Raw genomic sequence first — 14,028 nt, forward strand, 5'->3', positions numbered from 1 at the left:
TGTTCTCTCGTCTCGAGGTTTGCACTAGGTCGGCTTTACAGTTTCAGGATGCGGATAGAATCGCCAGGTCAAGAATTTAAGGAGGCGGCGAAAGCTGACGGCAGCGTCCTCTAGCTCAGTCAGCCCTACCGCGCCCTAGCGAGGGTCGTGGCGCTGCGAGTGCGCCACCACTTGCGACCCGGAGCTCCATCATGCCGGGAGCGGAAGCAACGGCCGCCGCGCCGACCAACGGTGCGGTCTTCGTCGTCAACAGCATCACGCCGCCGCATCTCGGCGCCGGCCCGCTGGGCCTTCGCCTCCAAGCATGTCCGAGCCACTTAGTCCACGCGGGACCTACGTGGCCCCTTTATCCATATCCACATCACATTAATCTGGGGCCGTCCCTGCCTCGAGCAACGTGCCTCCGACGCCCTTTATAATGGGGGCTCACGGCGAGGCCACTCGGCACAAACACACACCATCCGATCTCAGAATCAGTGAAGGACTCGCGGGTACAGATGAAGCACTCGAGCAGCTTGTGTTTGCTCTTCCTCGTGGCGCTCTGCAGCGTGGCCTGCGACCTGGTCCAGGCACAGGTCCTCTTCCAGGTGCGTTGTACGCATGCATGCATGTCATCGTACGATCACGTTGAGTACTAGCATTTTTGTGGTCTGAAATGAATGAATCTCGTCAGCTTATCACCATCTGTCCATGCAGGGGTTTAACTGGGAGTCGTGTAAGAAGCAAGGAGGCTGGTACAACAGTCTCAAGGGCCAAGTTGACGACATCGCCAAGGCTGGCGTCACGCACGTCTGGCTGCCTCCACCCTCGCACTCCGTCTCCCCTCAAGGCAAGTGGAGCTTCCTTTTACACCTCAAACTGTTCCATCTTTTCATAGGAGATCGGTTTCTAACTCGGAACAACGTGCCCATCGGCAGGCTACATGCCGGGGCGCCTGTACGACCTGGACGCGTCCAAGTACGGCACGGCGGCGGAGCTCAGGTCCCTGATCGCGGCGTTCCACGGCAGGGGCGTCCAGTGCGTGGCGGACATCGTGATCAACCACCGGTGCGCCGACAAGAAGGACGCGCGCGGCGTCTACTGCGTCTTCGAGGGCGGGACGCCCGACGACCGCCTCGACTGGGGGCCTGGCATGATCTGCAGCGACGACACGCAGTACTCGGACGGGACGGGGCACCGCGACACCGGGGAGGGATTCGCCGCCGCGCCCGACATCGACCACGTCAACGTGCGCGTCCAGCGGGAGCTCTCCGAGTGGCTCAACTGGCTCAAGTCCGACGTCGGGTTCGACGGCTGGCGCCTCGACTTCGCCAAGGGCTACTCGCCGGCCATTGCCAAGATGTACGTCGAGAATACAAAGCCGGGCTTCGTGGTGGCCGAGATATGGAACTCCCTGAGCTACAACGGTGACGGCAAGCCGGCGCCCAACCAGGACCAGTGCCGGCAGGAGCTGGTGAACTGGGTGCAAGCGGTCGGCGGGCCCGCGATGGCGTTCGACTTTCCCACCAAGGGGCTGCTGCAGGTGGGCGTGCAGGGGGAGCTGTGGCGGCTACGCGACGGATCCGGCAAGGCGGCTGGCATGATCGGGTGGATGCCAGAGAAGGCCGTCACGTTCATCGACAACCACGACACTGGATCAACGCAGGCTCTGTGGCCGTTCCCGTCCGACAAGGTCATGCAGGGCTACGCCTACATCCTCACGCACCCAGGGGTCCCCTGCATCGTAAGCGTCACACCATACGTCTTTAAGTTACCGTTCAGTTGTGTACGTGTCCTAATCGTTCTTGTGTTGTGTCTGCATATCCAGTTCTACGACCACATGTTCGACTGGAACCTGAAGCAGGAGATATCGGCGTTGGCCGCGGTCAGGGCTCGGAACGGCATCCACGCCGGGAGCAAGCTGCGGATCCTCGTCGCGGACGCCGACGCGTACGTGGCCGTCATAGACGAGAAGGTCATGGTGAAGATGGGGACGAGGTACGACGTGGGCAACGTGATCCCGTCGGATTTCCAACCCACGGCGCACGGCAAGGACTACTGCGTCTGGGAGAAGGGGAGCCTCCGCGTTCCGGCAGGGCGGCACCTTTAGCAGTTCAGCTCTGTGCTGTTAACACTGCAGCACAGTACTGAATACTCCCCACGGCTATCTATAACGAGCATTTCCTGATATTTACTTTTGTAGTTCAATTTCAACTTCTACATCACTACATGTACAACACGGTCAATAAGGTTCACACGACACAGTCGTTGGGAAAAAAATTTGGCTTGGTATATATGATATATCCAGTTTATGTTTATCGGTATTTTATTTGAATTTTGTTCAATATATCTGATATATCTAATAAATTATATTTACCCGTGACTTTCCGTAAAAAAATTACAGGTAAAAAAACCCTGCACAGTCCAGAAATACAATTTTCAATATGGCCTTTGATTTAAAACCCCCACTACCAATATTATTTTGATGCGCACGTATCACAAGTGTATATACTTCGCGTGGCTAAGCACACATTAAACAAAAGGAGGGACCATACGGTGCATATGCGTCTTTAGCGGTTCAGCTCTGTGCTGTAAACACTGCAGCACAGTACTGAATACTCCCCACGGCTATCTATAATGAGAATTTCCTGTTACTTACTTTTGTAGTTCAATTTCAACTTTGTACATGTACACACTGTCAATAAGGTTCACACGACATAGTTGTAGGGGAAAAAGATCGGCTTGGTGTATATGATATATCTTGTTTACTAGATCTACCGGTAAATCTGGAAAGAAAAACTTTATTATGTTTATCGGTATTTTATTTGAAATTTTTTAATATATTTGGTATATCTAATAAATTACATTTATCGGTGACATCCAGTAAAAAAATTTAGCGGTAAAAAACCCTGCACAGTTAAGAAATACAATTTTTAATATGGTATTTGATTAAAACCCCCGCTACTAATATTATTTTGATGCGCATGTATCACAAGTATACTTCCCGCGGCTAAGCACACATTAAACAAAAGGAACGACCATACGGTGCATATGTGTCGTCCCAGTTCCCGTAGCACACCCTTGTCACAGCCTCCGTGCCACCTGCCGCGGTCACAGCTGTCTGCCACCACCGTCGCCGCACCTCCCCACCGTCTTCCTAGCACGCCGGCGTTGTCTCCGACGCCGAAGCCTTACCGACGATCAACCACCTCACGAAACAACAGTTCCTGTTTATAGATCAAGTAGTTCCGGTTGGGATAAAATGTGTACCACGTCATGGAAAAAAGAGGTGGTACAAAGCATCTCTTTAAGCTGTGTGGTGCTACGAGGTCATGATATATGTGCCATGTTGTTTGGATCGGCTGCTCGATAACTCCCGTCAAAGAATTAGTCCATATTAAGATTAGTCGGGCATGCTTTGTTGATTGGCATGTAGATATTGGAATGTTTCAGATATCAGAACCTGGGGGGTTGAAGCTGCTTTGTTGATTGAATTGGCGTGGAGATAGGAGATTGGAATGCCTCAGATATCAGAATCTGGGAGGGGAGGGAGAAACCAGTCTCCTGGTGCTTGATTTCTGCCGTTGTTGCTCGTGGGGCGGTGGGCGAGCCGAGATGCGTGCTTCGTGGCCGTGTTCCGGCGTGGGACGATGTCATGAGGCATCGCGCAGCCGCACGGGCGCCCCTGCACGGTGGGGACGGGATTTGGGAGGAGGAAGTAAGAAAGAAGCGATAGCACTAGCACGGTCTCTTCGTTTGTCAGCTAACAGCGCTTAACGGCAGTAGCAGTAAAGTCCCAGCAAAATTACATTACTCCCTTGTATCCCAAATACAAGACCATTTAGGAATGTTATTATCAAACCTTTGAAGTTTTGATCATCAATATTTAAAAACTCATATAGACTGACAACATAAAATTATTGTTACTAGATTTATTATGAATATTAATTTTATAATATGTAACCCTTTCCACTTAAAAGAATATATGTTCATAGATATGTTATATTAAAGACCATATCAATATTCTAACACGCTTACTAAATTCCAGCAGAGGGATTGATTAGATTCTTTGTCGTCGGTTTTAGAGGAAGCTCTAAGACTGTAGCGAACATGATACTTTTTGAGTATGCGTATGATTTTGGTGATTAATAATAATATAGTCAATAGAACTAATATATTTGTCACCTATATGTCTTAATAGTTCTCATGGATGTAATATATAAAGAAAACGCTGCAGCCGGCATAAAGATTGATTGAATAAGACAAGTCCTAAGAAAAATGCACACACCGGATAATCCGGTGTTCTAGAATTTGTACATGTCGAAGTATTCTGTGCACAAGACTTGTACTCACTAGAAGGTCCGATGCTTAGGAAGGCATTCACACCGGAGCATTTTGTCTCAGAAGGTGTTTTGCAATTAAACACACTGGATGGTCCGGTGTTAAGGAGAAACGAATATATCAGAGCGTTTTACAGAAGAAGTGCAGTTCTCAGAAGAAGAATAATGAACTCACAAGATGATCTGGTGATCACTGAGTTAGGCTCACCAGAGTTTTTAGGAGGAATACTCTGGTGCAGAAGATTTGTTCATATCAAATGGTCTGGTACTCAGAGAGAGCATACACACTAGAGTATTTTCCAGGAGAAAATCTCAATGGATAGTTTGGTGTGAGAGTAAATGTCAGATGGTCTAGTGTCCTGAAGATTACACACGCCAGACAATGAACAGTAAGAAATGACTTGGTCAGGATCAAGTCTACACACCGGATGGTCCGATGATGGAGTTAAAAATTATACCGGAATATTTGGTGTTCACAATGAGTTTGAGTGGGGTTGCAATGGCTAATTTCTACTATTGTACACACCGGATGGTCCAGTGTTTATGCTACTGTTGATGCCGGATTATCCGGTGTTCATAGTCTGTTTGAGCTATTGGAGCAATTGCTAGTTCATAGGGTTGATGCTATAAATACCCCCCACTCGGTCATTTGAGGGTGCTGGAGTCCATGAAAGCTCATAAACACTTAAGAAGACATCTTAGCCATTAAAGTACTTAAAATGATCATCCAAGATAATTAAGTATATGATTAGTGAGTAATTAGTGCTAATAGGCCTAGAGAGAATTGTTACTAGGTGTTGCTGCTTAGAGAGTGTATCAAGAAGTGATCCTACATTGTACCAAGTGGTACGTCGGTACCTTAAAGTCTTGTTGACTCGCTGGCACCTTGGGTCTTAGTGTCTTAAGTTTGTTGACCCTCCGACTTAGTGTGGAGAGTCCTGTATGGGGACGTGAAGACTCTTGCCTTTGTAACTCAATATCTGAAGTGAAGATGGTGGCAACTGACTAGAATAGAGACTCGGTGTGAGCCTTGCTTGTGTGGCTTGGTGGCTCAAGATCCATGATCGGAAAAGCTTTGGTGACCGGGAGCATATCCTTGATAGAGCTCCAACGTAGACTAGAGGTGACGTTTATTTCATCGATATCACAGGATAAAAAACATTTATGCCAAGTTTGTGTTTTCTACCTTATTTACGTTTTCTCATTTACATAATTGCAATCTACCTTAGCATGGTTACCTTCCTAGATTAGTTTGCTAGGGTAGGATATATGTTATAAAACTTTTTAATGATAGAGTAGACACACTAGATAAACCTAGAGCATATTTAGATTGAAATTGATATAGATTTAGCTTGTGAAGTTTTTGGAGCCATTTAGTTCTAAGTGTCCTAATTCACCCCCTCTTAGGATATCACTGATCTTGACAATTGGTATCAAAGTCAGGGCTCACACCTTTCACAAGGATATGTCAATTCATGTGCCACTTGAGTCGTGTTCTCATTTTGATCGGTTAGGCTTCAATGCCTAGTGAGTTATGATGTCCGGGGTTTGGATTACCAGTAGTGTTCCATGTTTTGACATCACTCATTTCCCCCATTGAAAAATTCTAATAACTTGTTCTTCGCAAGCCAAAGGTTTACACGTTTGGAGAGTTACCGAAGAGGGGATGAAGCAACATGTCACAAACAAGAAGAGGCAATTCGATGCTTTAGCGAAGAGTATCATTTTATCATCTCTAAGTATTGATGCATTTATTCGACCTTATTATATTATCAATGCTCATGATATTTGGACTAGTTTTATTGAAATACATGAAGGCACAAATGATATGCACAATGCGAAATATTATGTGCTAGTCTCTCAACTAAATAGTATTAAACAACTTTCCCATGAAATTGCTATTGACATGTACTCACGTTTAAATATTCTTATCAATGATATCAATAGGCTGGGTTTGACGCCAATTAGAAACGATCAAGTGGTGGGAAGAATTCTTCAAGCTCTTCTTCCAATGTATAAGTTGATAGTCTCGATCATCTACGATAATAACAATACTCATGAGAGATTTGCTAGTTATTTATACTATATTAATTATATATCCTCGTCAACTAGTCCCCCAACTATACTCAGAAGAGATTTGCTAGTTATTTATCTTGGTTGAGAAATTTTCTTAGACCTGATCCCTCCTAATTGAGAATTTCTTTGATTTCATTAGACGGGTCTGACTGAATGAGATTTCGACCAAATTGAGTTGCAATGCTTTGAACTCTTGGTTAGAAATTCTGGAAAATCCTCATGCTCTCCATCCTTATCTGCAACATTAAATCAGGCACACGTGACTTCTGAGGGGTGTTGATATGATTAGACCCCTAACAGGTCTGCTAAAAGACCGGAGATCATGAATCAGCACACTGCAGCTCTCGTCATACTACATCGAGAATCGAAATGTTGCACTTGCCGTTAATGTTTCATAGTTCCGTTGCCCCCCCCCCCCCCAAGGTGAATACATGTGAAGTAGCAAGTCTTTATAAACAAAGAGCCCTTGGGTATTATCTCATAAGCCTGCATTTTTTTAGCTCCTATTACTCAAGACAAAAAACCTCTTTCATCTTCCTCCAATCATGGGTTCCTTCCCCACTAAGGTGCTTACACCAGCACCAATGTTATTTATAGAGATCATTGTGATCCCCTCCGATGATGAAGGTATAGAGACATCTTCCATGAATAGCGATCTACTCCACTCTGACAAATTCGAGGGACTTTTTTCAAAGAGGGATCAAAGAGTAATGTCGTGTACGGCTACGGCTAGGGCCCATAGCTAGTCGCCGCTGGTGATGATGAGGAACCCAAGGAACTAGATTTTGGAGGTCCAGCCCCATAGCAAGACACACTTGGTGGCCTTGACTCCCTGCCTCCACCTTAACCCTGAACTTCTTTCATTGAGTATAGTGATGATAATGAAGACGATGCATCCGGTGAGTCGATGATTGTCCAAGATATCTCTCCATAAGGAAGCAGTAAGAGACGCAAGCTTTTTTTTTTAAGGAGACTACATTATCTTCTCTTCTTTCTTTTTGTTTTCCATTAGATATCCCCATGTCTTTGTTGTAACAAAACTCATGAATTTCATGGGGTAATGGAGGCCCCCCTTTTGATGTAAATCTTTTTGGGTTGAAGATGGATTTCTCAAAGAAAAAATCTCATCTTAATATTATTGGACGCCTCCTTTTGGTACCACGAAATGTGATTCTTCCAAGTTTGATTCTTCTTGACTGAGAAGAAGCATTCAATTGAATAGAACTTTTTGTCTCGATCACCACCATTGTTGTACAGTATCATGGGAAAAGCAATTTCCTTGCTATCTCTAAGCGACTTTGATGCATGAGTTTTCCTGCAAACACGTACATACTCTTCATGCAAATATGTAGCTTATAGAGAAATTTGTCATAATTAAAAAGACATATGTCCCCAAGTAGCTAGCCAAGGGAGACCCTGTTGACTTCTTCTGCGGACAACTCGGATTATGATATATTATTGGTTCATGTGTACTTGGGAATGTCCTTAGCTTGTCATCGAGTTCTTACAGTTTGGTCTTAAGGTTCTCTTTGAACTAACTATCCGATGGTAGCGAAACTTTTCAATGTGTGATATACTTTCCCTTAGCCCTTGATTGTCTGACTACACATCGGATGTATCAGTCGGGCAGTTGAAGTTTTTAGGGGAGATATTCTATTTCCCTAGCCCCGATTGTTCGATTGAAGTGGAACTTTTTGGTCGGATAGTCAGAAGTTAGATAAGATGCATGATTAAAGTACAATTTACATTCCTAGCTTTATGGGTACTTAGAATGTTACACCCTGCCTTCAAAATTCGCTTACTGCCTGACCCACCTATAGAGTGGGCTCGCATACACATAAGACATCTCTTACACATAAGCACCTATAGAAGGTGCTATGTTTGGAGTATTATACGCTGGCCTCAATATATCTAAACTACCAATGTTGTACTAAACCTTCCATATCGGAACACTTAAGCCCCACGGGCCAAAACCAAAAATACCAATAGGCCAGAGTATTACATTCCCCCTTTAGGGCTGATGCCATGTGCAGCTTACCATGTAAGCGACAGACAAATACATAGGACCTTCCCTTGGTGCCACAACCATGCCATATCCTCTCCACGGGCCGACACGTATGCACTCATGCAACAACAGTTGGCTCTGATGTAACACCCCACCTCCAAAATTCGCTTACAGCACAGTCCACCTGTGGGGCGGGCCCTCATACGTATAGCACCTCTCTTACACTTTCTTTCTCGCTTCATGTAAAATGGTTAACCTAAAAATACTATGTTTGGAGCGTAAAGGCTTATAAGCTAGCCCCAACATATCTAAACTACTAATATGGTATTAAACCCACCCCACCGAAATACTTGGGTCCCATGGGACAAAACTAAAAACACTAATGGGCCAGGGTATTACATTAAATGCCGTAAGTTCATCAGACTGGTGAAGATCTACTAGAGCCGAAAGTCAGCCATTAAGTCCCATGGGAAAAAATAAAATCGAATATTGTTTTCAAGAAACATCTTGACTTTATTATGCTGATAGAAGAATTAGCACACATTTAATCCTAAGTTACTTTCTTACTAAACATAAAACTTACAGAGTCTATCATATTCCATAAGTTCTTGAGTACACGCCCATCATCCATTGCTAATTTCACCAAACCGGGTCGAGTAATTTTAACCACCTTGAAAGGACCTTCCTAGGCTAGGGAGAGCTTGGTGTGACTCCGAGTTTTCCTTAGGATCAAATCACCCATAGCCAGCCATGTGGTGTAGACTTTATGATTGTAATATTGTCGAAGCTCTTGTTGATATCTTGCTGCCTTGGGCAAATTCATATCATCCGCTCATTGTGGAACTTATTCCTATTCCGAAAATGTCTCAACTCGTGGGGAGTCAAACTCCAATTCACAGGGAAGGACAACCTCAGCCCTGTAAACCAGCAAGAAAGGGGTATCCCCCGTGGTCCGACTCTTAGTCTTCCGAACAACCCATAGCACCAAGAGGAGTTCTCGAGCCTAGTTACTTCAATATGATATTTGTCTGTCAAAGACTCGACTTTTTATCCCCTATAAGATGATGCCATTGGCCCGCTCAACTTAGCTATTATTGCGGATAGGCTATAAAGGAATAGCAGATCTTGATCCTGAGTTCTTCACAATAGTTTTGGAAGAGATTGCTAATAAACTAAGTATCATGGTCTATAATTATCCGAATCAAAACTCCAAACCAGGTCACTACATCCTTCATGATAAAGTGTATGGCTATCCGTCGTAATTTTTCCCACCGATTCGACCTCGATCCACTTCGTGGATGTGTCGATAGCAATGAATAAGCGCAAAAAATCTCTAAGTGACTTTAGAAGAGTTCCAAAATATTGAGGCCCCAAGTCGTAAAAAGCCGGACTCTATGTGTGAAAATCATATTTCCCCAATGAACAATAATCATCTGGTCAAAAATATTTTATTTTTTGAATATGACATGGTCTTCAATAAAGATATATGACCACTATATTTTATTAGAATATATTTATAGACTCCAATAAATTTATGAGATTAAAAAATATTTTTAAGAAAAAACTACATATAGTTTTTATGTTTGTAAACTAAATATTTTAAAAACTATTAATAGCCAAAGTGTTACAAATTTGATCTGATATTGTACAAAACCGAAAGTATCTAATATTATGTAAGTACTTTGTATACGTAAGACCATCTCTAACCATATTTTCTTCATTTCATTCACTTCTCGATTCCCTTTTTCGTTCACATTCCTTTTATTTTCTCTCATCTCCAACAGCTTCCCTTCGAGCGGAATCGCGAAGAAAAATGAGAGAGAATCCCGTCCTGGAGAAAATTAACTTTAAAAATCTATTTGTATCAAGAACTATAAAGAAAAATCACTGAAGTAAAAAAAAATCGTTTCACAACAAAAATTTGGACTGTAAAGAAAAACTCTTGACTATGATCTAAAACCCCGGCAGCAGTCCAATGTTTTCATTTGCAAAGCTCCACTATGGGTTGCTGAGATCAACGACCGCCTCCGCACGGCCGCACACGAGATTAGCCACATGTTTTTTCAGGACGGAGGGCCCCTGATGAGGGCAGCAGGAAGAGGTCGGCTTGAGGCTGTGTACCACCTCACTTTATTCTCTTGTCACTTCGTCAAGTCGGCAGCGGATGGTCGACCAGAATTCGGACCTATCACTTCACAGCAAATGAAGTCACCGTGACTTGAGTCCTTTGATTCGAAACAGACAGAAAATATCTGTGCTACAGTATTCATACAAACGAGCTGCAAATAAACATTACCGTCGCTACAGTGTAAGACTATCTCCAGCAGCTACCTCAAATATTCATCCTCAAAAATATTATTACAGTATCCTCTATCACTATTACAGCATCCCTTATTTTTTCATTTTCAATAGCTACCTAATTTTCTATCTTCTACTCCTCTTTTTCCCTTTCGGATCTGTCTACCAGCCTCTTAACAGAGTTGCTACAGTACTGCTACAGGACCGACAAATTTTTCTGCCTCAGGCCCACTGACAGTCCCTGTGAGCAGTATGCTACAGTATTGTTACAGTATACGTGCTGCTACAGTCGAAAATGCAGACACTACTCTCTCCGTAACACTGTAGCGTCACTGTTGGCACTGTAGCACTGGATGAGGTATCTGCTTGAGTGCAATTTACAGTGCTGCAGTACCCCAGAGTACTATAATTTCCAGTGCTACAGTACTCTGAGCACTAGTTGCTGCTGGAGTTAGCCTAAGTCACCTCAGCGTAAAGTCATCCGGATTCGGTGAATCAAGCGCTTTTCCGTCCGGAAGAGAACCCTAGTCCGAGCCCACAGCATCGTGCACAGTAATCTGACAGGCACTGCTGCATAAACATGTCCCGCCGTCCTGCAACGTCACGTGCCGTAGGCACGGTCCGATTGGCCCGCAGAGCATCGCCGACCAAGGTAAGTAGCACGTTTTCTTTTTGTTTTTCTTTTTCACTCACATTGTCAAATCCGACGGTATATCATCCATGGCTCCGTATGAATGTATGGATTTTGAAGGTAAAAGCGAGTGAAACACAGGCTGAAAATTAGCTCGGCAGTTTGCTTTTGCTTCCAGTGTCATAACGGCGCAAGCAGTAGCTAAGCTAGAGCTAGTACATCCGGGTACACACTTTAACATCTCTAAGCTTATACTACCTCTGTTTTTTTTTTACTTATCATCAAATTTTACTATAGCAATTTTAATTTTTTTCTACAAAAGATTTATAAATAACTAAAATTTTTAGATCATTAGATTTATCGTGAAATATACTCTATCAATATCAGATACTTTTAAGTATTCGTCTAAAACGTAAAGTCACAGTGCTACAGTAAAATGATGCCAAGTAAAAAACAGAGGTAGTATAGTACACATATTTAGAGTTAAATGATACATAAGATATGAAATTGAATTATTAGTAATTGAAATTTTATTTTTTTCACTGGTGGCAAAATACTCGGATGAAATATTGTAGGTTCGTCTATAAAGACAAGATAATTTGGACGGCACTAGATGGCACGAATGGAATTGGTGCCAATTAGTGGCTTCTCACGACACGGTCGACAGATACGATTTTCAATCAGGTCTTTGACTCTAAAAACTCCAGCACTAAGTAATACTGGTATTATTGTTTTGACACGAGCAAGCAACCTCGAAAGCGATTACATACGCAGAGATTTTGACATCTGACGTTGACCGCAGGGAGACTCTCCGATCCACCGTGGACGTCCCGCGCCTGGGAGCTGTCGCCAATCTGTCCGCGCGAGTCGCCGTCAGCATAGTGAGAGAGTGCATTATATATAAAAAAAAAACCTTTCCTTTGCCCCAAGCAGCACGGGGCAATATCGCCAAGTGGCAACATTGCCATTAGTATAGTGTACTATCCGTTTGTTATTCTAGACCTTTCTGGCCGTGGGTCCCACCCCAGGATGGCACGATTCCGACGATCTCGAAATGTTATTTTAGGTATTGAGCAACATGGTTCTCATGTTTTTCGTGTTATATGTGTATGTAATATTTCTCTCAGTATTTAATAAAAAAATGGGAACACTCATGCCAAGTTTAAAGACTTAAATTTAAATGAGCAGATTTTACCATAAAGATCCTAATCAACTGAGCTATTATCAATTTACCATGACGGTTAAACAATAACATAATTTATCCTTGCGGCCAACTTTTTTGACATTTACATTTACCGGCCCGTGTGATCAGCATGTCCTCTTAAAAATGTCATATTTTTAATGTTTAGTTAGCACATATTAACTCATAACAAGACCACTGTTAGAATGTTAACATTTGCTCCAATAGAGCATACACTCACATATTTGTACGAAGATACACAATTGGAACATACACAAATTACCAACGAGTTATAAATTTAAGAGAACTAAATTTTAAAGCAGTGATTTACCTGATAACATATCAGTTTGCATTTGACGCTCAAAGTGAAATACCTCAACTCTATAATTTTTTAGGGAAAAGGTATTTTATGCTATAAAAAACTATTTTTTAGAAGTAAGGACCAATAGTTGACCTTTAAAGTAAAATAACGATTATAATTCACTGGCATGTATGCATACGTGAGGTGGCAATAGATTCATTTCACCTGTCACCCAAACGATTGGAGAAGTCCAATAAACCTTTGCACTGAAAGCTATTATTTTTTCCGATTACAAGTAGGATGCCGTACACGCATGCACACACCGTATGCTAGACATGTGTCACTCACATGTTTAAATTATATTCTCTCCATTCAACAATATAAGGTGCATTTTATTTTGATAAAATTATTAAAAGTAAACTTTAACCGTTAATTTATCTTATAATATATTGCCAATTGCTATAAAATTAATATTATATTTAAAATAATTTGATATATATATATATATATTAAAAAATTGTGTACTAAACATACATAGAATTTAACTAATTATTAATTAAAATTAAAGTTTGATTTTTTTTTTCAAAATAAAATATGTCTTATATTCTTGAATGGAGGAAATATCTTATTTTCAAAAACATCATCCAAGATAGACTGATCACGTAAAATGACCAGGTTTCTAAGTTCAGTGGTACGGTTTTATAGCTAAGGTGTCTAAGTGAACTTTTTGAAAAAAAATCGTAGTGTGAATGGACTTATTTCAATTACATATATATAATTTTATACAAATAAGTTGCCAAAACTAAACATGAAATGCAAAAAAATCCTCCTACTATAATGTGGCTTGACACCAGGTAAGAAAAAAATACAAAAATAGACAACATACATCAGTGTATTTACGAAAATAGACAACATATCGGCGTATTTGTAAATCTAACACCTGTATTCGACACTTTAAAATCCGAAAACTCAATTTCGGTAACTCAAACTCCGAAAATACATCGGGTCCACTGATTTCGGCACCTAAAATACCGAATACGACACTGTTTACCGTATTTAACACCTCAAATACCGAAAACACTCTGTATTCGATAACTGAGGTACCGAAAGCCATATTCGGCACCTCAAGTGCCGAATACGGCTCTGCCGTGCGAGAAGCTAGCAAGCTACAGTAGAAGGAAGAAAGTGTCCTAAGATTCATGTTTTTTATTTAACTCA

The 14,028-nt window shown here is 42.3% G+C and overlaps 1 protein-coding gene across 1 annotated transcript; it reads left to right on the plus strand.

Annotated features, from left to right (window-relative positions):
• The first annotated feature begins 457 nt into the window (after positions 1-457).
• Positions 458-2,196, plus strand: LOC133896082 (alpha-amylase isozyme 3D). Its single transcript, XM_062336594.1, has 4 exons — positions 458-587; positions 697-829; positions 918-1,723; positions 1,808-2,196. The coding sequence occupies exons 1-4, from the start codon at positions 498-500 to the stop codon at positions 2,087-2,089; spliced, it is 1,311 nt and encodes a 436-aa protein (XP_062192578.1). The 5' UTR covers positions 458-497; the 3' UTR covers positions 2,090-2,196.
• The last annotated feature ends 11,832 nt before the right edge of the window (positions 2,197-14,028 follow it).

Source organism: Phragmites australis, chromosome 16 (genome assembly GCF_958298935.1).
Source record: "Phragmites australis chromosome 16, lpPhrAust1.1, whole genome shotgun sequence".
In the NCBI taxonomy this organism is placed as follows: domain Eukaryota; kingdom Viridiplantae; phylum Streptophyta; class Magnoliopsida; order Poales; family Poaceae; genus Phragmites; species Phragmites australis.